The sequence below is a fragment of the Columba livia genome, chromosome 17 (assembly GCF_036013475.1).
Source record: "Columba livia isolate bColLiv1 breed racing homer chromosome 17, bColLiv1.pat.W.v2, whole genome shotgun sequence".
Taxonomy (NCBI): domain Eukaryota; kingdom Metazoa; phylum Chordata; class Aves; order Columbiformes; family Columbidae; genus Columba; species Columba livia.
In genome coordinates, this window is record NC_088618.1 from 1,318,413 (window position 1) to 1,339,229 (window position 20,817).

A 20,817-nucleotide genomic window follows, 5' to 3' on the forward strand; every position below is an offset into this window, starting at 1 on the left:
CCCTTGCCATGAGCAGGGACATCTTCACCAGCTCAGGTTGCTCAGAGCCCGTCCAGCCTGGCCCGGGATGTCTGCAGGGATGGGTACCTGGGCCAGGCTCTCACCACCCACAGGGACAATGTCTTCATCACGACTAAAAGAATTTTAAAAAGAGGGGATGGAAAAGCTGCCCAAGCCCCTCCTTTCCGTGAAGCAGTGACCCCCACACGCTACAGAAGGGCAGGCAGGCAGTGTTATAAAAATGTACACTTTATTACACCTTCAGGTAGGATACATCACTATTCTTACAATCCTACTGGATCAAGTACAAATGCTTATGTTCATCAGTTATTTACAGGCTGACTTCCTAACACACTCCCGGGAGAAAGACACATCAGAAGGGAAAAAAAATGAAAAAATAAGGAAAAAAAGAAGTTATTTTAATCTCATTAACTGACCTAAACAAGAAACAATTGCCTCTTTAGACACCAAATCAGACCAGCACAACGATGCAGCCCACAGCTCCCCCACTCCTCTAAGTGTTTCCCCCCCACCCCAATTTCATGCACATAATAAGAGCTAAACACTTAAAAGTAAGCCTGGGGCTAACTAAGCAATATTTCTGGATGAGCAACACTATACTGTACACAGGGTCAGTCATCTGTTACCACCGCATTTGCTTTGCATTTTAAACTACTCCGTCGCCAATGCTTCAGCTTTGTGGCTACTAATGAAGTTCAGGTAACGGCACAAGCCAGCGGTTCGGCGGGGTCGGGCAATACGACTGCACAAACAGCTTAAAAAAACCAACAATGCCCCTGTATTTGCAGACCGGAGGGTCCAAGAAAAAGAGGATGCAGGAGAAAAGAGGTATAAGCTAAAATAAAAACTAAGAAAAACCTGGCAACTGTGACCTCCCTGCCCGCTGCACCTACTCGGGGGAGATCAGGAGCTGGCTGGTTTCTTGTTTAAGCCATTTGGATTGCAGGTGCCGACAGGTGTTACACACAGAGGTAAGAACAAAAGGTACGCGGTACGCTTTCCTTGCCTCTAAACAGGCTGCCACCCTAAAAGAGTAAAAAGATCACAGAACGGGAAAATAACTTTAAAACCACCTCGGAAAAGGAATGTTACAACTTTGTCTGAATTTTCCACATCGTGCGGTTCTATGGCCAAAGTAAAGCAAATGCATTCGAGTCACCAAGAGCTTTTTGACTCCTCGCTCAGTGCTGTTTGCAAACAGTCTGGGTTCATTTTACACAAGAAAAGGAAAGAACCCCCTCACAGTCCCAGGCAGCTTCTTGCTTTTTTTTCATAACAATAAGGCAAACCGATTTGGAGGAAGAGGCCACGCTCTATTCGCATCCAAAATATCCACCTGAAGATACATTCATCATTAGCTTTAGTAAAAGAATAGTATAAAAGTTAGATCTTATTCTTTACACAGTTGAAGAATTAAGTCTTAGATTTAATTTCCCTACTCCCCCTTCCCTCGGCCCCCACCCCCCGAGCCAAAAGCTGAGTAGAAAGAACCGAACATTTAAACATGTTGCAAGAGCAGAATGAAACTGGGAGATCCAATTCTATCAGCTGGAGAGTTTCCTCGACAGAAGCCCCATGAGAAACAGCTGTGGATCATTTGTTTAGCTGAAACCACCAAACCTTTTACCAAAAAAATGGGCTACACTGTAATACACATCTACTATCAACACAGTATTTACTCAGTTCATGCCTAAAATATCCATTATCTTAAAGTGAAAGATGAGAATGAGCGCACAGGTCGGGTGATTCAGTAAACTGTACACAAAACTACTAACAAACATTTTAAAAGACTTACAAAAATGGAGAATGAAACTTTTTTTTTTCCTTTTTAATTACATGTACTTACAGGTTTTCACATTTATTGGCTAAACTCTGCAGGGAGCACCTCAAAGATGAGTTGGATCTTCCAGAGGTACCTGCCTCAGTGGGGCTGTTCTACCACTGGAAACACTTTGCGGTGTCTCTGAATGGCTTCACCGGACACCGAGCGCACGTCCCAGCTACAGCAAAGAACTGCATATTCCCACGGGCACTTTATGCAACGCTAACACAGATGGATTTTACTGACATTTATGGCATATCGCCATTTTACTTTGTGAAGCTGGGCAGAATTTAACTGTAAGCAATGTTTGCTTTATGTGGGTCGAACGAGCACAGAGAACACTGGCAGAATGCATCTTGTACAGATTTTGGGTGCTAAACAGTTGCTAATATGCTGAAAGTTATGCAAGTGCTTCCATGTTTAAATGTTCACCAGCAAGAAACCTTCTGCTAAAAAAAAATATAGAGGTGGTTTGTCTTCATTTGGATGTTTGGAGTAGCTTCTCACTCGGCTGAGCAAGCAAGAAATGCCGTGTTTCCCCGTTATTGCATTGAAATCATCAGTTCAACTTGGTTTAGTAGGAGCCTTTAATCTGACCGTGGGCGTCCTCATTTGGACTTTCGCTTGCTGACTCTGGGCTTCGGACGCTGCTGGTGTCTGGGCTGGGTTCTGCACCCCCGGAGCCTGAATCTGGGGAGACGCTGTTGTCACCACCTGCTGCTGGATCAGCTTCTGCTGCACGACCTGCGCGGTCGCGGTGGTTGCAGGAATCACCTGCACCTGCTGCTGCCCTGCTGTCGTCTGGGAAAGCGTCACGGTTTGGGGCTGAGCTTGTACCTACACAGCAAGATAACGAGGCAATTACAAAATCATCGTTTGGCATTAAACCGAGCATCCACTACATTTCCGCTCTACGGTGAGCACCTTACTCGGTAGCAGAGCAGATACACAGCAGCTGACTCAGTATTCACACAATTCATTTTTATAGAAGATAACTTGCTATATACTTCAAAAATACTGCCTGTGCCACACATATGGTGAAAAATAGACACATTCCAAATAAATGAGCTTTCAATAGGATTGTGCTTCTAGTGCTGCTATATTTGACAAGCACAAAACCTACCTGTTGGGAAACTGAAACCATCTGTTGAATGTTGGCAACTGCAGCCTGTTGCTGGACCACTTGGGGAAGTTTTGCGACCTGTAGTAACATGAAATAAAGAAAGATTTGGTCAAAACAAGGAATTGTAACAGCAGCAACACACTGTACGTATCAAAACTGCTACCAAGTGAAGACCTTCCCCAAGTCCTGTTTGTGGTAAGCTGCAGCTTGGCATTCGCGGTCATACTGAACTTCCATTAAAAAACTGTTTAGATCAGTGTATTGGAGAACTCAGCTGGGAGGGGAAGAGGAAAAGTCGTATTTTCAGTTTTAATTGCAACAGACTCGCTTCCTCCTAACTATACATAAAACAGAAGAAAGCACAGAAGTTCTAATGGGTGATATTATCTTCGATATACCCCAGTTCGCCCCTGGCCGACACTGATCCCCAGGCAGACACCTGCGGCTGCTCTGCCCGCAGCGGCTGGACTGGGACACAGAGTCAGACAACATGACCAGCTCTGGCTGAACGGCCCGTAGGAAATACAGCACAGAATCCCTTGTGCAATAAAAAGAAGGGACAACGTATTTCTTTTAAAGAGGAAAAGTGAATTTATGGCTTAGTTCCTCTGACCTGCTACAAGACTATGCGTTCAGCACCAATTAATTTTATTACAAAGTCACTTTAAACAAATGTGTGACTAGAATTAATACGAGTGGTGCTAAAATGCTACGTCACCTGTCATCCTTACAATCCTCCAGTCACTGCAGAGTTTAAAGGTGTAAACCTGTGTTACCTGTACCTGAATCTGGGCCTGCACTTGCTGAGTTCCACCTGGTTTCTGGCTTTGGGAAATTGGAGTTGTTAAGAACTGTGTTTTAATGGCAGGCTGTGTAGTGTAAGTTACTTTTTGTTGCTGTGAAGTCTGCTGTTGGGTCTGGACCGTAACCTGTTGAGCATTTATCTGCACGAGAGAAAAAAATGCATCAATTACTACAAAACATGTATTTTAAAGAACAGGCATGTAGCTAACGAGACTAATTACATTTAATTATTGAAACAAAATACTCCAAGGATTAATAATAGCAAAATGATCACAAAGCAAAAGCTTTCATGCATTTGTACAAATATTATGAAGCATTTAAAGTATTTACTGAAAAGGTTCACGCACACGTACACTTCCAAAAAACCGCACTGGTGGCTGATCGACAGCGAAGCCCAGGAGAACGTGACATTTCAGGAGAAAAGTATATTTCACACAAATTATATTGTAAACAGTGAAAATCTCGGGGAACTTTCCACGTTTGGTTATATTAGAAGTGACTAAAGACTATCTTTATTACCTAAAGAAGAAAACCTAGTTTGAGGCATGAGAAATCACACCAAACAACAGTCTTACTTAAAAACCACCAAGCACCTGCCAAGGCACACGAGAAGCCGTTCTCTTGAGGTATACTTAAGATCCACCCCTAGAAACACGGGCTGACTGCAGGACTGTCCTCGCCATTCAGAACTGCAGCTTTCCAACCACGGAAGCATCGCACAACCCCGAGGGAGAGCAACAGCAAGTACCTTTTGCTGCACGGCGGCCTGGCCCTGTGCGACCTGCGGCTGGATCGCCTTCTGCTGCTGCGCGGCTTGGTGATGCTTGAGCTTCAGAAGCTGCTGGACGTGCAGCGGCTGCGCAACGACCGTCTGGCCTCCTTAGAATCACAAATGTAATTAGAACTGTAAGAGTCTTCACTTTGCTGCTTTGTCCTAGTAATCACAGCTTGCAAACACAAATTGTGCTTTTTGTATGCTTGCACATCTGCACAGCCTTGAGCACTAATAACCAACTGATTTTAACGGGAATAAGACACATTATTTTGACAGTGTTATCTAAGAGCATGAGTAAGCTAACTCCATTTCTAACAATAATCTTACTACAGGAAATGTTCTGTCCACAGTAGGGGAGACAGTTATGAAATACAAGTTTTTCTATTTCCATTCTGCATTTTAAAAAAAATGAGATTATTATATCTTTCTTTTTAAAACTATATCTGCTCACCTACTCTCATGCACAGATTTTTTAAAAACTCAGCCATATCTGGCCAAAGAATCACACCACCCTCCAGATTACACGGAATGAGCACTATTATCTTCCCCCATTTTTGAACCAAACTGGAATTCAACCTCTATCACTTCAGTCTCTAAAAAGCCTGCGTGTCCCACAGAAGACATGATTCGAAACATCCTGCCTTAAAAAAAGTGGGATTTCACATTTTGTGATGCTTTAGCAAGTCTGTTGCCATACCTGCTGCTTTCTGGGGCTGCCCAATAGCAACACTAATGCCTGCAACAGTGACGGGGAGCGTGGTGACTCCTGCAGACGAGACGACGGCAGCTGGAACAGACACCACCGGAGGCTTCGCCAGAGCAACCTGGGCTGTCTGCGGAGTCTGGGCCTGGATCTGCCCTTGTGCTTGGAGCTGGGAAGCAGGAACACGAGTCTAAGCAATAAGGAATGAAGATTATTGTACTGGTGCAAAAAAAGTTTGCTGCATATAACAGGTCATTATAAAGTGATAGTTGTACGTGTTTCTAAATATAATCGCTCCTTTACAGTAAAACAATTCAGAGAAGGTATCAGTGGGTAAGCACAATTTAAAGCTATTTATATTACAGCTGTATCTTTTGTACTAAGTAATGCAAAGGGCACTCGTGAGTTCGAATGACCAGTTCATTTAAACCAGCAAAGAGAATAAGGTGTTTAGGGCTGTTTTCGCAAAGTAAAGACCACTTACAAGACGAGCAACTTGCAGGTTTGTCACAGTCGTGCCTGTGAGGACTGCGCCAGGACGAGGTGCCGTAACAGTAGCGAGCTGCTGAGTCTGCTGCTGCTGCTGCACTTGCACTTGCGCTGTTTGCTGCTGCGCCCCTTGCTGCGCCGGCTGCCCCGCCTGCTGCTGGGGGAGCTGCAGCTTCTGCTTCTGCAGCTTGAGCAGCTGTTCCTGCAGAGGTAACACACTGCCATCATTTCTAGTCTGATATGTGACAAGAGGGAAAAAGAAGGGAGATGTATTTGGAGTTTTAAAGGAGAAACAGTCTATGCCAGACTTTAGTTAAGAAATGAAATTTTAGTAGGATCAAATTTAGGAAAGAGCTGCATTTCAATTTAGCTGAAGAAAACAGGATACAACCCACACTGCTAACGATGCTTACAGTAACAATGAGAGTAACATGCCACGTTATTCCAGAAGGATTTCCTCACCTGTGACAACTTCCCGACAGTTTTTATTTGAGCTGGAGACTGGGCTTGTGCCTGCGCCTGGATCTGCGGGACCTGCACCTGCGCCGCCTGCTGCTGCTGCTGCCGCAGGAGCTGGAAGTGAGCGGGCGTGATGGTTTTGCCAGAGAGCTGGACTGTTGGTGTGGCTGTGAATGAAGACAGAACAAAATGCTCTCAAGATTCTCCACATTCTATTCAATTCATTGATTTCACCTGAAAAGCCAAGCTGTTAAATGCATATTTTTCTGCTCCAGCACAGTTTGTGGACTAACTACAAATAACAACACATTAGCGTAAACATGATGCAAAAGCAGAGGAAATAATAAAGTATATGCTCCTTTCTTCACAATGGTTTTTAGACGAGACAGTCAATTCTGATATCTTATTGCTAGATTATTAATGATATTTTTAATACGTAATTCTGGTGGCCAATCAGCTCTCTACTGCAACACTTTACCCAAAAATACTGGAGAAAAACATAACCTGAGCACCAACAATAAAGCAAATTAAAAATCATAGCATTGTTTAATTGTGCTGCCAACAAATCCAGACTTTCAATACTGTGGGTCTACAGTGGTGAAGCCACCTACAAATTCTGGGGCCCTTTACATACCCTTGCAAAAAATCCCTAAACACAAGATTATTACCTGGTGTAACCTGAGTCACCAGAGATCTTGTCTGGGTCTGCACGGGCGTTAGGTTTGTGGTCACCACTGCGGATGCTGTCACGGACGTCACTGCTCGAACGCCCTGGGTAGACGCGATGGTCACCAGCTCTGTGGAAGCAGTGGGTGCCGCTGCAGTTCGCTGCTGGGTGTGGACAACCTGTGCAGCCGCCGTGCCTCCCGAGCTCTGCAAAGGAACACAGTCCCTATTTCTCACAGCTTCCGTGCCTCCTATACAGCTACGGAGCCTTCTGGAAATGGACTATACAACTTTAGAAACAACCATCAAAAATACAAAAGCATCGCAAAAGCAAAGATGGTCCAAACCTAAGGTATCTATCTCTTTGGGTACATCTCAGAAATCAGCATCTGGTCAAGTCTTTTTCAAACAGGCTGATCATCAAACCCTTCACTACATGACAGAAATTTGATTTTACTACCTTTCACTTTTTTGCTTTATCCTCCATAGCCTTAAATTAATAAAATAATAATAAAGATCATAATTAACAAAGCATAAAACAGTTACAAGCTGGAAACGATAACAACATAATACATTGCCTGGGACAGCACTCGTCTGTGAACTATTTTTAACAGCAGTATCAGACGCTTTGTTCTGATAAACTGTTCCAGTGCGTTCTGATATTTTGGCAAGAGAGAGGGGTTGGATACAGAATCACACGATGCCCACGGAATCTGCAAGAAGCAGACTTTCTGATCCCATGGCAAGCTGAAGAAGAAAACACATGCACTGATATAACCCACAGCCAAGATCAGCGCGGGCTGTGATGGGATGTACTCACCGTCAGCGCCCCCGGGATAACCGGTGACGCCAGCCGCTTGTTGATGGGCTGGAAGGTGGCAGCGGGGACACCAGCAACCGTATTCACGATGACATTTCCACTCACTGTAGCTGAAAGCGAGCCAAGGTTAAATGTGAGATTCTCAAAGCAAAAATCCAAACGTCCTGTCATCTCCAACGCCTAATGATAAAGTCTTCTTACCAGTCTGTATACTTGTCCCCGTAACTGCTGTTTTGATTGTGCCCGCCTAGTTAGAAGACAATTGAGGTAACAGTTCAGAAAAACAAGAAAAGAAAACTGAACATAGCTCTTATGCTACTATGCCATTTAACACAATGCTGTATTCCAGAAATAACCAAATAAGAAGAATGCAATAAAATACAAGGATACTTCTGCAGTCGTTCATTCATTTTACATATCAACAACAAGCGATGTATGTATCAGGATTCCACCACACTAAGGAGCAATTGGAGACCAGCGAAATGCTTGGTGAACACCATTTTGACATTCGCATTCGCAGAAGGAGGGAGGAAAATATGAATATTCCTCTGGCGCACCACAGCCAGCTGCTCACACGTGAGCGTCACCGAGCAGGAGGCGCAGCAGCTCCTCTGGGTCAGAACCCCTGTCCTTGCGCTTCAGCAAGCAAACCAGTCACCACTGCCTGCATACATCAGCATGCAAACTGGACTGGCTCTAGAAACAAAAGCCTCACATGTGTCAGACTCATTAAAATGTACTCTAGATTCAAAGAAGCTCCAAAAAGTTTGCAGATTTGCAATAAAACAACCATGGTAGGTCCGGCAGGATGCAACGTTCCACTTGCCTTGCAAAGGTTAATAAAGTTACTCTAACAGAGCAGCTCTTACAGCTACGTTCTCTTTCTTGTCCCAGTTCTCTGTTCACTGACTGTAAATGTATTTGCTCAGACTTTGATTAAATTCAATTAAATTAGTCTAAACTGAGAAAAGCCAAAAACCTTTGCAAACGGTATGGGGTTTCTCCACCTCAGAATGCCAAGATCTATTGCTATAATGGTATGAACATAGTCTTAATAAACGAGCCAAAAAGAAGATACCCAGCATAATCAGGAAAAAAAGAAAAGGGGAAAGGGGAAAGGGGAAAAGGGAAAGGGGAAAAGGGAAAGGGGAAAAGGGAAAGGGGAAAAGGGAAAGGGGAAAAGGGAAAGGGGAAAAGGGAAAGGGTAAAAGGGAAATAGCTTTTTTCTCACTATACTGACCTAAAATCCTCACTTTCCAGAGAAAATAAAACACGTGGGTATAGTACACACAGAGGTTACTACAGCAGAGGCACCAAGCCCTCCTGTTCTTACCAGCACGGCTGTGTTGGCCACGGTGGTCGCTGCCGTCTGCACCACCGCCTGCGGCTGCTGCACCACCTGCGGCTGCGGCTGCGGCTGCGGCACGGGTGGCTGCGGCTGCGGCCCCGCCGGCTGCGCCTGCGCCTGCGCGCCCGGCTGCTGCTGCGCCCGCTGCTGCTCCGCCAGCGCCTGCGAACAAAGCGGGGAGCACAGTCTGCACAACAGCGCGCGGAGCAACCAGGGTGCGTGTCTTCAAAACACAAAACGCCTTTACTTCTAAGGATGTATTATATATGTGCGTGCAGGGACAGCACACGAATCTGTCTTCACTGCAACTCTCTGACTTCGATGATACGACCTAACCAGTTTCAAACTACAAGCTACATTCACGGTTATATGGTTTAGAGCACAACTGATTACCAGGCAAGGATGGGTAACTCTTTTTGCGTAATATAAGAAAGGAGACTACACAACGGTCAAGAATAAAACCATGTAATGGTCAAAAATAAAACAAGACTTTTACTTGTTTTTAATACGTTTTCCAAAAAGATGCTTCTAAGCAAGTATGAATGTGACATCCAGGCCCAAGGAAAGGTCCCACTTTGGACCCTGGATTTCTAAACCCTAGTACGTGAACAATTCGCGGCTGCTCGTAACATCTCCCGTCCCGCCAAACCTCTCCCAGGAGGCCGCTTTTCCCATCCTTCCTCTGCTGTCTGACTGCTCAGGCCCTGCACTCCTGCGTGCAGCTGAGATGGACACCGTACCTTTTTCTCTTTTGCAATGCGTTCTGCTCGGAGGGACGCAACTTGAATTGGAGGAAGTGGCTTATCATAGTTGATTCCACTAGAAACAACGGTAAGACAAAGCACACAATCGTTAAAAAGAAATAAGTGAAAGCTAAAAAAGAAAAACAAGCGCTTTTATGCAATGCATAACTCCTTTAGGACAGAGGGCACCCACCTTTCTGCAAGCACGGATGCATGCTTGGGATTCTTCTGGAAAGGATTCATGCCAAGTCTGAAATTGAGCAAAGCTGTATTACTGGAGACAGAAAAAACTTAAAACCAATATTAAATTTCACATGTTTTAGCAGGTGACACTGCAGTTTTGGCGAAATTTTCATTATATCCCCACCAGTACCGCAGCCTGCATACAGACAGACATTTGAACAAAGACTCCGAGTAAATACTAAATTGACACAGAAAAAGTCATTGCGGGAATATACATAGAAAACAATGTACTACAAAACAGCACAGACATCAAAATGTTTACAATTCAGGCAAATGGGATGTGGTTTATAAAACAGATTAAAAAAACCAACTGGCTGCTCTTCTGCTTTTAATCGCACAAAACAAGTGAGTCAAAGCTAAGCCTAACACATGAAATATAAAGGCATTCCAGTAACACCCGGCCAGGACACAAGGAAAGAGATCAGAAACAGAAAAACAAACCAGCAGCGTGAACAGAGTATACAATAACTCTCGGTGGTGAGAACCATTCAGAACAGTTTCCAAGCCACCTGTGGTGACGGGTTGATCAAGTGACCCCAGTTACACTTACAGGGGTTTGATGGGGGGACTTCTCTTCCCTGCAATCATTTTCATCATCTCAAAGTGATTAGTATAAAGTTGCGTGTGGGTGGCACCCTCATCTTGAGCGTAGATCTGATTGGTACGAAGCGGACGACTGTTTTTAGTCTAGAAAATGAAAACAAACCAACTTTCAATTGTGAACACACCCACATGGCATTTTGTCTACGTATAAACACATGGTGCGCTTGTAGGTTATTTAAAATCGTACTCCAAACATATCTATCACAGACTGGCTTCTGCCTCGAGTCACTGATAACTTACTGTTACACAAAACTCTATGGGAAATACGTAAAGAAAGACCAAAATAAGGAGCAGTTCTCACGGTCACACTGGCATCGGCACTTGGGGGACATACAGAATGGCAAACTCTAACTTGAGAAAGAATCTTTGCTTCCGTTTAGATTTTGCAAGTTTAATGCGGTACCCAAACCAAAAGCCCGTGAGTTTCTAGTGCTGCAGAGCGCACTCAAAGGACTGGAAGCGCCGCTGCCCTGCTCTGCGTTCACCGGGCACAGCGGCCTCGCTGCCGGCTGCTCTGGGCCTGACGGGGCAGGACCAACCTGCTCCTTGCCCAGAGAAGGGACTGCGCTCAGAAGCTCTAGATTCCTACCCAGTTCTGTCACCACACTGCTGTGTGGTTTGGAAAAAGCTGTTTATAATCACGGAATTTATTTTTGTTTCTCTAGCACACTACCATCCTCATCTACTAAAAGGTGCTGCAAGCATTACATTCACTATATACTTGGAATCCACTTAGACCCTGGCATGAAGTACATTCCTACAGATCTTAAGGAGCATCCTAATAATCAGGATAAGTTACGTGGTGGTTGTTAGGTGGGAAAATGCCCACTAGAGTTTAAGTGAAATCACAAACTTCTTGCGTGATTTAGAATTTGTCTACCAAATCCAAAAGGTGAGGTCTGGTGTCAATCCACTGCATCAACAAAGAAAGGAAAAACAAATCTGGAATTTTAATTGATGTTTCAGAACTCAAGTAACACTCAACATGGATCTCATATGAATTATCTGCCCACCTCCATTGCTGCTAAATACCACAGTGTCTAGATTTGATTTTGAAAGAATACCAATGCACACCTTATAAATACTTTTTGTCTTCTTTTTAGGATTAGCTTCGTACATTAGCTGTAAAATAAGAAGGAAAGTTAGATGATCTTTTGTGGAAGATTTTGTTCAGGTGCTTTTTCTTTTCAAAGAAATCACATAAAATAAGTGGAAATCCTGATGAGGATAATTTTAAAATCTTTTTAAAGTTATTTATTTACACTGTTGAAACATTTAACAAAAAAAAAAAGTGTTTATGGAGATAAGGAAAAAAACTCTATAAACTTAAGGTAAAAAATGACGCATCATTCGATGTAAGCTCACCTTTCCTTCTTCCCTTGGAATAATGACATTTTCATATCTGTTTCGGCATTGTTTGGGTGAGCGATAGACTCTGCTGCACGAGTTAACAACATCACTAACCAGGTCCCAATTGGGAGTGTGTGCTGGCGATACGACAGCGAGATTTAAAGGAAGCTCCAGCAGCTGCTTCACTGCCTGCAAGAGATAAAGGTACAAACGCTTCAGGTGACAAATCACTCCCATTTCCAAAGCTCCCCTTATCTGCGTGTGTCCACACACCATTACTACAATGATACGCGCAGCTTAGGGCTCAGGCCCTGGGTTCACCTGCATTCACAGAGAATAAATCAGCATAAAATGCTATTATTGCAGACTGGCGAGCAAGAAAAGCCTTGGAGATTGGGGTGAGAGGAGCAGAGAGCGGCTCTCAAAGGCGGGGAGAACCTCAGCTGCACGATTCAATGTTCAGCCAGCACAACCAATCTGGAACACGATAGTGAGCAGTCTCTACAACAAAAAAATAACTTCATCATGCATTCTGTAGTTTAACCTCTAAATTGTCCTCAGAGGAACGCAAATGATAGGCAATCTGTTCTGAGTTACGTCCGCAAAATGCCAAGTTAACCATTAAGAAAGAGATAAAGTGAAGAAAGAGCTACTTCTGAAATTAGAAGCAAAAACACAAGAAATAACAAGAGCGGAAGGCGCAGGTATGGTCTGACCTGCAGAAGTGCCCAGTCTTCACTGATGAGCCACTCCGGGTTATCCTGCCCAGCCTCGGCAGCTGGTTTGACAAGGGTCGGCAAAGGCTTTGCAAACTGCGTTTGTTGTTTCAACAAGATGTTTTTCTTTTGCTCTTTGCCCTCTCGGCGCATTTTCAACATCCCTGGAGTTGCTCGATCAAACAGTGAGCGAGGTGGAATGACTGTCTCTCCATGACGTTGCTTTTTCTTCCTGCCTGCAGCTGAGACAAAAAACCCCAAAGCGTTCTTGGTGAGCAGTTACCACCATTCGTTGATTCCTCTGCTACTTAAAGCCGCAAAATGCTCCCACGTGTGTCGCGAGTATTCCCCACTGCCTCTTCAAAGCATACTGGCAGTAACTAAACTGAGCCTGGCATAAAGTAAGATGTCTTCGTCCTTACTCACATAGAATGGCCATTTTCTAAAACTGTCCTTTTAAAAACCCCCATATGTCTAAAGAGAAAGACACACTATAAAAACTGAGGCTTCTTTAGCTTCAAGACCATGATGAGACAAGAATTTTTGTGTCTTCAAACCTGCATGTTTGACCTTTACTGGACCAGACATGCAGAGGTACGAAAAACGCCAATTTCTTAAATTCTCAGCAATAAACCGGAACAGCTTTGAGCAAACACTCACCAGACGGATCCGTTTTGTGTCGTTTACGTTCCTTCCTGATGTACACCGGGGGCAGCTTTGACTCCGGAATCGGGGTGGTGTCGTACATCAGGCACATAACAGAGTCAATGTAGATATCGTTGTCATCCTGGGGGGGGGTGGGAGGAGTCCAAAGCTGCACACAACAACATCTGTAGTTACTGCACTATTAACTCTCCACTGATCTTTATGTTTTCTCAAAAAGAAAAAGCCTATTTAGGCCGCCTGGTGTTCCCGTGACTTACCGGCATTATTTCGGTCTGTCCATCTGGGCCTTCATAGACATATTCCTACACAGCAAAAAGAAAATTCAATTCAAATGATCCAACTGAACCCTGAAGGAAACAGTATTCTCAGAATACCCATTAACAAATACAGTATGAAGAAAAACAAGACTAATGAGGAATTACTTTGTTGTACGCATCCTCCCGCGTGTAGGTCAGTAGTTCCTCTTCATCCTCCCAAAGCATTTGTTGCTCTTTTTCCTTTAACTCCTTCATATGCTGGACTTCCCAGGCTTTCTTTGCACTTCTCAATTCCATCTAGATGAAAGTCAGACTCCTTGTGAACTTTATGCAGTAACAGATACTGGATTAAAAGTTATCGATTTGTATTTCTATGGACAAACTCTTTGAACTTCGACATTTTCAGCCACAGAAATCTTACAGAATTTTTTAGATTTTCACAATCATTTAAAAAAGACTTTTTCGGTCTCTGTTGAAGGTCTTTAAACTCAGAATAAAACTCAAAATTTCAGTTACATAAGCAAGACAACCTGAACGTGGCTCCTTTACCCAGATAAGCAGCTTCACTGAAATTAATGACCTTTTTCCACCCACTATCAGCAGAGTACAGGCACTTGCTGAGCTGTGCTGAAGAATGTCATTCCCACTGCAGAAAACATAAATGGAGAACTGACATCCGCCTAAACCAAGAGAATCCCAACATAATCAGCCCTCTGCGAGGCATTCCGGTGTTCATAAAGCAAGAGAGATCACAGGAGTGCCCACAGCATATCCCGCGTCACTGGAGAACTGAAAATCTAAGCCTGATCATACATACCGTGACAGAACAACACGGAAAACAAAGAGTCGTTGTTTTACCTCATTCAACCGCGGCTCATTCTCATCAACTGAAACGTGGAAGAGCTCTAAATAATTCAAAGCATACTTCTCAATTGGAGTCAGCTGAGAGGACGTATCAAGGAAAAAAAAAGGTTAGTATTGATGTTAACCGAAAGAGAGTGTATCAAAGCTCTGCTTAGCACTAATCTCCCTCTCCGAGGGCTTAACATGTTCAGTCAGTAGGAGATTTCCCATCCATTTAACGGGAATATCAATCCCACAAAGTTGCTATAAGGCCAGACTGCAGAAAAACGGAAATGTTTGAACTAAACATTACTTTAGAACCAAATATGCATGGAAAGTCATGGTACCTGATCCACGACAGCAACTAATTCCTCCAGCTGTGAGGGCTCTTCATTGTATTTTGTCTCACAGAGCTCCGAGATTAAAGGTTCAATGCTTGACTCAGGTCCTATTTCTCGTACGCAATCGTTCGACTCCTCATCCTCTTGTTCGATACTGTTGAGGGCCTTTCAGAAAGACACATTTTAAAAATAATGAAGGCTTCAAAAATATGGAAGGAAATCCCCACAGAAGTTCACTGAACCCCAACACCGATTTCTGGAATAAGCCTCTGCTGTGGGCTTTTGGAAGTTTTGTCACGAGGAAAATGACAAAACAACATAAAACTGCCAGCAAAAGAGATTGATAAAAAAAGACAACTGTTCAGTACCAATGCTGCGCAGCTGTGTTTTTAAGGTATGTGTTAATAATTACCTCTATGAATGGTCTTGCAACTTTAGGAGAAATATTTTCTGCTGGAGATGGCTCTTGAGAAAGTACTACAAATTCTTCTGCTTTCACTCTAAATCCAGAATCCTCCATAGGAGAATGAACCTCAAACAATTCTTGAATCGTTTGCTTAGTAAGGAGAAGAAAAAAAAGAAAAGTGAAGTATATTCAGCTTTCAGGACCACTTTGTTTTTTTACATAACTTTGAACTAGGCCCAGGTTCAAGTGACTTTATAAACTATGGACTGACTAAAGAAAAAATAAACCTCTATCTATTATTTCTGGAAAATCTCTTCTGTAACTCTCCTGCAGGACAGAGTAGAATAAAGTGTTAACGGTTCAGATACAGGAAAGTCAGAAATGCAGAGTCTCATCCTGCCCCACAGTCCCAGCAGCACCAGAAGGGGATGGAGCAGCTCCAGCGCTGTCCCCATCTGCACCACTACATGTCCCACCTCACACTCTCAAATTGTTCAAATCTTCATCCTTACAAGCTCTAGAGAATTTTGCAGAAGGGTGCAAGAAGGCAGAATGTTTCAGGGGTGCACAGGCGATGCCGGCGCATCACCATGTGAGTAACGGAACCAAAGCAGACAGACAGTCACAGCCAGAGTGCAGGCGATCACGAAAGCTAAGCTGCTCTCCTATCAATTCCAGCCCAAACAGATCTCTGCTACTCTGTTATTAAATACTTCAACGCAGACGCTTGAATGTATTGAACACTGCAACACCGGTGTTCGAACATACTTTGAATGCTAACTTACCTGTGTTAAAAAGGCCATTGAATAGTCATTTCCCTGAGCAGCTACTTCTCTGATCAAGTCCTTTGTGCCGTTTTTCAAAAGCTTCTCTTCTACAGAATTACCACTGACAAGCCTAAAGAAAAAAAGGAAAAACAAAATAACAGAAATCTGATAAGTCATTTCCAAAACAGTATTCAGAACAAAAAGAGAAATTGCCCTTAGAGAATAACACTGAACTCTTAAAATGTGGTGGTTTGGGGGGTTTTTTTCAGTTCTGGTACAGGCCCAGAACAAAACACATACTGCCACCTCTACTTTAATGCTTTCTTTTAACAGGTAGTGTAATCGTTAAAGACAGAAACGAAACAACACCACAGCTCACGTAAAATTAATTCCATGTAAACTAGCAGACAAAAGCCAGGCAGGTAGGACTCATTCCTCAGAGCTGGCGCTGCGACTGTGTTTTCATATGATAACCTGGTATCCTTTTCATTGAAGTGAGATGAAGTTTTTGGCACTGTTTGCCCTTTATTCCGTATCATACAAAGTAGCACTATCTGAATTAACCTTACATTAAAGCATGTTAAAAAGCAGTTGTTGATCAGTAACCATCACCTGTATATATGGATATCTTTACATCTCCCGATCCTGTCACACCATTCCTGAGCCTTTGCGTCCATCACCGGGTTCAGATCATTGTCATAGAACACAACCGTGTCCGCCTCAACAAGATTGACACCAGTGGAACGACTGTGAGAGGAAAGGATGGCACAGAAGATGCGCTTGTCTCTGTTGAAAATCTTCATCAGCTCCTACACAAAGAGAAGAAAAGCAGAGAGTAAAAAAACCATACACCAAAACAAAATACCAAACTAAACTCACTACAGCCTAATGAAAGCCAGACAAAAACAAGTCAAGTGTTGCAAATTGAGTAAGAACCAAGGGCAAGCCTGAGCGGCACGTATTGCTGTAGCAGCGCAAATTTACCTGCCGTTGTTCACGGTTAGCATATTCATCGATCCTCACAAACGTGAGGAAATGGAAATTCAGGAATAACTCCAGTATGTCCAACATGAGAATCATCTGTGACAAGATCAGCACACGGCGCCCTTCAGATTTCAACTTCTGAAGCAAGACAGCGAGAGCTTCTAATTTTCCTGCATTTCAAACACAAAAACCAATAACAGATTGATACAGAAATTCCATTCCTGTGAAACAGGACATTGCTGACCTATGATCACTAAATGTCCTCCTTCACCTGAGTCGTACTGCACCAGCCGGAGGTCAGGGAACTGCAGCAAGTGAGGAGTCGTCATCTGTTGCAACTGATGCAGGTGCGGAGCTGCCTTCTGCTTCAGACTGTGCTTAAGGAGTTTCAATCTGTGACTATACGAAGGGGGAGGATTTGCTACATATAAACACGGGGGAGCGGCAACAGCAGCTGGCAATACGAAGAGAGCCCTGTGAAAAGCACCAGAACAAGGGAACACCAGTTTTAAATGTTACATACAAAATGATCATCTGCAGGAATAATTTTCAGTCTGTCAACCATGAGATTTTACACTATTATCTAAGGACTTTGTTAAACTGACTTAGTAAGTGCTGCCTATCCTCTACATCCCTTGATCTTTTTGCTTTGTTTTGTCTGCTTTGCTTTTGCTTCTGCCAAGGTGTTTGCACTGTGACCATTGTATTCCTCACTGGAGCTCAAACACAAGAAATCATACCAAACTTACTAAAAGCAATTCAGAAAAGCTTGAGTTCTAATTGCATCTCATGTTTCTAGAAAACGGCAGCTATTGCTCTGTATACGATCCACTAAACATCAGCTTTAGCTAAACCAGCTGCTGCCTACATCTCTGTGTCTTAACTCTCGTTGGTTGGCTCCAAGAGGTTCCTACTCAGAGGTAAATCCAAAGCATAAGAACGCAAGCTGAAGTATGGTCAACTGAATTTGAGCTTGGATTAGGAGTGAGGCACTGAAAACTCTTATTATAAAGATCCTAAAAGAAACAGAAGTGACTGCTATTTTTATGTTCGCACTGCACATCATTTACTGTTGAATACATCAGCCTAAGCCAAAAAGGCTCATGAAGAGAAACAAGGTTTTAAAGCTTTTTTTGAAAGGGAGCTTTTAGGAGAGAACTAAACGTGGCAAAGGCCGAGTCCCACGTTACCTGTTCACAACATCCTTCAGAGACTCTTGCTGCCGAAGCAAAGTGAGGATCATCTCTTGCAAGGGGCTCCTCGCGCCCACGGGGGCCCTTGCGGACAGGCAGCAGTGGACAGAGCCGGCCCAGCCCCAGCGGCCGGCCCCAGGGGACCCGGCGCCGCTCACAGAGCACACGCTCAGCAAGTCTCTGCCGTACATCGGAGCCCGCGAGCAGCGGCGCTCGTTGCCAGAAAATATTCTGTCCAGGCGCTCTTTCAAAAGCCGGTTCTTTTCCTCATACGTTTCCTTTATCGAGAAAATTCGGAAAAAAAAAAAAAAAAGGTTTTTTACCTGTTCTGTAATCATCAAAGTTCCTAATTAAGTCCAGCTTTGCACATTATAGCTTCCAATTATTACATGGATTTAGTATCAATCCGGAAAAGTTGTGTTTCCATAAAAAGACAAAAATGGAGTACCTGCGGCTGCCCATGCGCGGGTGCTGCTTTCAGCGCTGCTCCCATGTCAGCGGATGCCAAATTAGTAACTGCAGTTCTACCTGGAATACAAACTGAGGATAAACCTTGTGTTTATATATTTATTCTTCTGAAGATTGGTGCCATTTATTATTTTGAACAAGTAGACACTTTGCAGCTGTAACGTATCATAATTGCAGACCAGTTTTTAGTCTAAAGGGAAAACAGTAGCTTGAGTAGATAGACAAGCAAAGAAAATGAGATAAAAGCAAAATCAATGTGGAAAAACAGGAGAGAATTGCTGGACATTCTCTGTCAGTATAAAAATTAGTCACCCTGATCCTTCTTTGAAAAAGTAGCAAAGTATTACAAGCTCACTTCTTCCCACAAAACTCTGACCTAAGACTCAACTGGTACAAAAAAAAATCCACATATTTAATACAGTTTCAAGCTCTCCCAAGTTTGCACTAGAAAATTATCTAAAACTCCAGTACACATCATGCACAAACCAGATGGATTAGCCACGCAGTTTACCTGCTTCTGAACCAAATTTACGAAATTATGGTCTATAATAATTTGGAGTTACATACCAATGTGTTTTTAGTGAGTGAATATTCAGAGACGTTTCTTCGGGCTACAAAACCTACCTTGCTGTGTCACTGCTGTGGAGGTTGGGACACCTGCCTGATGCTGGTTTCCTAAAGCGTTCAGAGCGTTCTGAACAGTTCCCGCTTGGGACACCGTCTGCATGACCACCGGGCCCTGGGGCCTCAAATACTGCTGGCCCGGCGCTGAGACTATCTGAAGAACGCTTCCTGCAACAGAGGATTTGACCAAAATAACGCTGGACGGAGCGGAAAACGGTAAATAGAGTTCTCTAGCAAAAGATGCTCCTGTTACAAACTCATGGTCACTGTTCAAAACTGTGCTAAATTTTCCCAAGAAGTTCATTATGCCAATCTGATTTAAAGTTCTATGATATCCAACAGGAGGGAAACACCCAAGTCTTCATAGTGAAAGAGGAGTTTCACCTTGTAGGGGTAGCATTCTAAATTTAGGTATTTTACACAGAATTCAGATGAAACCAAATCGACTAAAAAATCCCATTTAGCGTTCCCTCTATTTGTTATGTTGGCCACAGAGAATCAAGATTTCCAGGTTGTCCTGAATTTGGCAACAGACATACCACCAGCAAGGGAAATGGGAGGGCAAAATACATTGTAGGTAGAACATGCAGGTCAGGGTAACAGCCGGATCAAAACCCAATCTTGAAGTGTTATTTACACCACTTCAGAACAAACCAAGAACATCTTCAGTCTTGTCTGTTTCTGCTCCTCAGGGAGTTTATCTGAACTAACGTCTCACCCTACTTTAGCTGTATTGCACACATGTAAAAACAAACTCAATAATAAAATATTGAAATACAACACAGAAAAAGAAAGTCACTCTGTCTTTCATTTGCTAGACATCTGTTTTTCAAAACAGACCTGCCTTGTGTCTCACACAGAACACAGGTCGAGCAGAACAGCACAGGCAGTGGGGATGGAACAATCTCCTTAACATACAACGAGGAGCCCACTGTGCACGTCAAAACATGAGCATTCTAGAGGACGGGAAAGTCGCTGTTTAGAAGGAAGTACCTTGTAACTGCAAGGGCTGCCCCGCAGTGAGCTGCCGGAGCTGACTGTGCGACAGAGTGAACTTGTTCCCTTGGAACTGCAGCGTCACGGGAGTCTCCGGCTGAGCGATTCTGCCTTGTGCTCCTGCTATAGAAGCCAGCTGGGCTATTTTTACTACCTCACCACCTGCCAGGGAGGGAAACGGGCATTACAAAAACAACAAAGCGGGAGGCAGGCTGTTCAACATTCACAATTCTAGGTTTTGGTTAGTAAACTGGTGCTGAAGCGCCTTCCATGCATAATTATACTTAGTGCATCGAAAGTGTCATATAGAAGTTAAGCAGGTATTGCTTTCTATATTTGTTGGACAAACTGCAAAAAAGCTGATTGTTTACAGGGTAAGAACATCAACATTTTAGAAATTATCACTTCCATTAGCAAAAAGGTTAAGAGCTACCTGAAAACTCATGTGACACTTTGTAACAGAACAAGTATAGACATTAAAGTGATTTTCACTGCCTTTCCAAGAGCACGAAGCTTTGAGACAAAGATATTCACACACGTGGCACTACAAATACACATTTGAAATGGCCTGAAATTTGACGGTGAAA

The 20,817-nt window shown here is 43.4% G+C and overlaps 1 protein-coding gene across 17 annotated transcripts in view; it reads right to left on the reverse strand.

The window, feature by feature from the left end:
• Window positions 1–233: 233 nt before the first annotated feature.
• Window positions 234–20,817, reverse strand: part of EP400 (E1A binding protein p400) — a 44,988-nt gene continuing 24,404 nt past the window's right edge. For 5 of the 17 annotated variants that reach the window (XM_065033334.1, XM_065033333.1, XM_065033332.1 and 2 more), the window contains 31 exons: window positions 20,228–20,392; window positions 19,235–19,402; window positions 18,591–18,682; window positions 18,140–18,420; window positions 17,221–17,423; window positions 16,950–17,119; window positions 16,578–16,774; window positions 15,984–16,095; window positions 15,205–15,348; window positions 14,799–14,957; window positions 14,467–14,550; window positions 13,774–13,905; window positions 13,609–13,653; window positions 13,346–13,499; window positions 12,686–12,927; window positions 11,985–12,158; window positions 11,694–11,741; window positions 10,567–10,703; window positions 9,967–10,023; window positions 9,771–9,849; window positions 9,016–9,192; window positions 7,884–7,929; window positions 7,683–7,792; window positions 6,865–7,069; window positions 6,200–6,363; window positions 5,733–5,939; window positions 5,243–5,438; window positions 4,519–4,649; window positions 3,743–3,910; window positions 2,967–3,044; window positions 234–2,680 (listed from right to left, as the gene is read on the reverse strand). In XM_065033334.1, the coding sequence (XP_064889406.1) occupies window positions 2,408–2,680; window positions 2,967–3,044; window positions 3,743–3,910; window positions 4,519–4,649; window positions 5,243–5,438; window positions 5,733–5,939; window positions 6,200–6,363; window positions 6,865–7,069; window positions 7,683–7,792; window positions 7,884–7,929; window positions 9,016–9,192; window positions 9,771–9,849; window positions 9,967–10,023; window positions 10,567–10,703; window positions 11,694–11,741; window positions 11,985–12,158; window positions 12,686–12,927; window positions 13,346–13,499; window positions 13,609–13,653; window positions 13,774–13,905; window positions 14,467–14,550; window positions 14,799–14,957; window positions 15,205–15,348; window positions 15,984–16,095; window positions 16,578–16,774; window positions 16,950–17,119; window positions 17,221–17,423; window positions 18,140–18,420; window positions 18,591–18,682; window positions 19,235–19,402; window positions 20,228–20,392 (4,598 nt within the window). In that variant the 3' untranslated portion in view covers window positions 234–2,407. Of the gene's footprint in view, window positions 2,681–2,966; window positions 3,045–3,742; window positions 3,911–4,518; window positions 4,650–5,242; window positions 5,439–5,732; window positions 5,940–6,199; window positions 6,364–6,864; window positions 7,070–7,682; window positions 7,793–7,883; window positions 7,930–9,015; window positions 9,193–9,770; window positions 9,850–9,966; window positions 10,024–10,566; window positions 10,704–11,693; window positions 11,742–11,984; window positions 12,159–12,685; window positions 12,928–13,345; window positions 13,500–13,608; window positions 13,654–13,773; window positions 13,906–14,466; window positions 14,551–14,798; window positions 14,958–15,204; window positions 15,349–15,983; window positions 16,096–16,577; window positions 16,775–16,949; window positions 17,120–17,220; window positions 17,424–18,139; window positions 18,421–18,590; window positions 18,683–19,230; window positions 19,403–20,227; window positions 20,393–20,817 lie in introns of those variants that run through there. The other 12 variants (XM_065033337.1, XM_065033336.1, XM_065033331.1 and 9 more) reach the window with 7 other exon arrangements.